The 1,864-nt window shown below is 34.5% G+C and overlaps 1 protein-coding gene across 1 annotated transcript in view; it reads left to right on the top strand.

The window, feature by feature from the left end:
- LOC106763199 (receptor-like protein 12) overlaps positions 1-1,087 on the top strand; it is a 4,112-nt gene extending 3,025 nt beyond the window's left edge. Inside the window, exon 3 of the mRNA XM_022781681.1 lies at positions 1,056-1,087. Coding sequence (XP_022637402.1) covers positions 1,056-1,087 — 32 coding nt within the window. The remainder of the gene's footprint in view (positions 1-1,055) is intronic.
- The last annotated feature ends 777 nt before the right edge of the window (positions 1,088-1,864 follow it).

The raw sequence follows: 1,864 nt of genomic DNA on the forward strand, positions 1-1,864 counted from the left end.
CCAGTTTTGAGAAATCCGATGATCACTTATAGAAATTGAAACAGAAAAAGTTTCTAGATAATGATGAAAATCTGGAGGATTACATGAATTGTGATCTTTTTATGGAAATTGTACCTGACTGGTACTTCCACACAACAAATAGCATGATGCATACCAAGTTATAAGCGAATTCTAAATGCATCATATAAATTGATGTTAGCATTATATCTGGTAATGGTATAGTAAGCTTTCATGTTACATTATTTTGCTGAAATCTTATCTAGAATCTATACACACAACCATAAGATATTTTGATCATTGGATCAAGAATCATCTTGATACATATATACGAAAGTTTTTAGACATGTACTTTCAATGTAATTCTAACCCTTCAAGTGCACTCTAACTAGTGTACATTGGATTGGATGTATTATCCTTTATTACGATTTTCATTTTCTTTAGTGTATTATATAATCATCTGGTCAACTATAATTCAGATAGTCAATCACCAACCTGTCAACAAGTCATTGAGTCTGGACGGTTACCTAACTGACCAAACGACCGTGCATCAAATCGGATGGTCAACCACCAACCCAACAACAAGCCATTGAGTTTGCACAGTCACTTAACATACTCGATGACCATGCATCAGCCCAGATGATCAACCACCAACCCAGTGACTAGCCATTGAGCCTGAACGATCACCAAAAAGACCAGACGACCATGTATCATACTCAGATGGTCACCAAACTAACTAGATGGCCATGCATTAGACCGAATGATCAACCAAACTACCCGAATAACACCATTAAGCTTGAGCGATCATCTAACATATCGTCGTACCAAACCGATCAGATTGTACAAAACCAAAGCAGATTAACCCTAAAATCGATAAATTCAAGGCTAAAACATGTTATTTACGTTTGGGTCGTAATTTGGCCGACCTTAATTAAAATTTCACCATAAAATCTATAAACAATGATTTGAGGTAAGAAGATAGGTTATGCATTAGTTACAAGCAGTCCTTACTATTTGTCTAAGTTGGTATGACTTTGACATCAAATTATCTTTTGCAGGAACCATCTNAGTAGTGTGGATGCANAAGTGACTTCTCACTTGACAAAGTTGAAACTTGGACGAACACATAGAAGATTGGAGAGTTGACCTTGACTCCAATCAGAAACATTTAGTTTTCTTGATATCTACTAAATCTACCCTTAAACTTGTGCCACACCATATTTATGTTATTTGGTTCCTAATTTTTCGTATTTTGTAATTGGGAAGTGTGATATAGCGCCATCATCAAGCCATTTTAATATCGGAATAATGATGGGAAGAATCAGGAAGGAGTTATGGAAAAAATCGTAAAATCAATTTCAGTCTAATTCATTTTCCTCCCAAAAAGGAATAATAGTAGACAACAGGAATGGGTTGAAAGTTAAAACAGAGGAAAGACTCTCTAAGATTAATAATTCCATGAACAGAATTTTGTTGTTTTGATTGATCATGAAGCAACAGAATGGAAGAGAAGTTTTCCTTTTTAACCTCCTAAGTTTTGGCATTTGTAGAACACATTGGCCTTTAGCTGATTTATGTTGTTAAACTTTGAAAATGAAGATAATATTGTGATGAACATGCATATCAATATTAAGATAAATTGGGCATTTATTGATTTTCCACTTTGAATTAGGGTAATTTGAAGATAATATTTTCCAGTTTTCGGATTCTGACTTCCGGGAATCTTATCTTTAACATTTTACCTATTATGAATAACGAAAAATACTTTCCATATCTCAAACCTCCAACAAAGCTTACCGGAGAACACACAAGGTTGCACAGTCACCACCGTCTCTACCAAGAAGAGAACTTTCATATAAAACATAGT

The sequence above is a fragment of the Vigna radiata genome, chromosome 6, assembly GCF_000741045.1.
Source record: "Vigna radiata var. radiata cultivar VC1973A chromosome 6, Vradiata_ver6, whole genome shotgun sequence".
Lineage (NCBI taxonomy): Eukaryota > Viridiplantae > Streptophyta > Magnoliopsida > Fabales > Fabaceae > Vigna > Vigna radiata.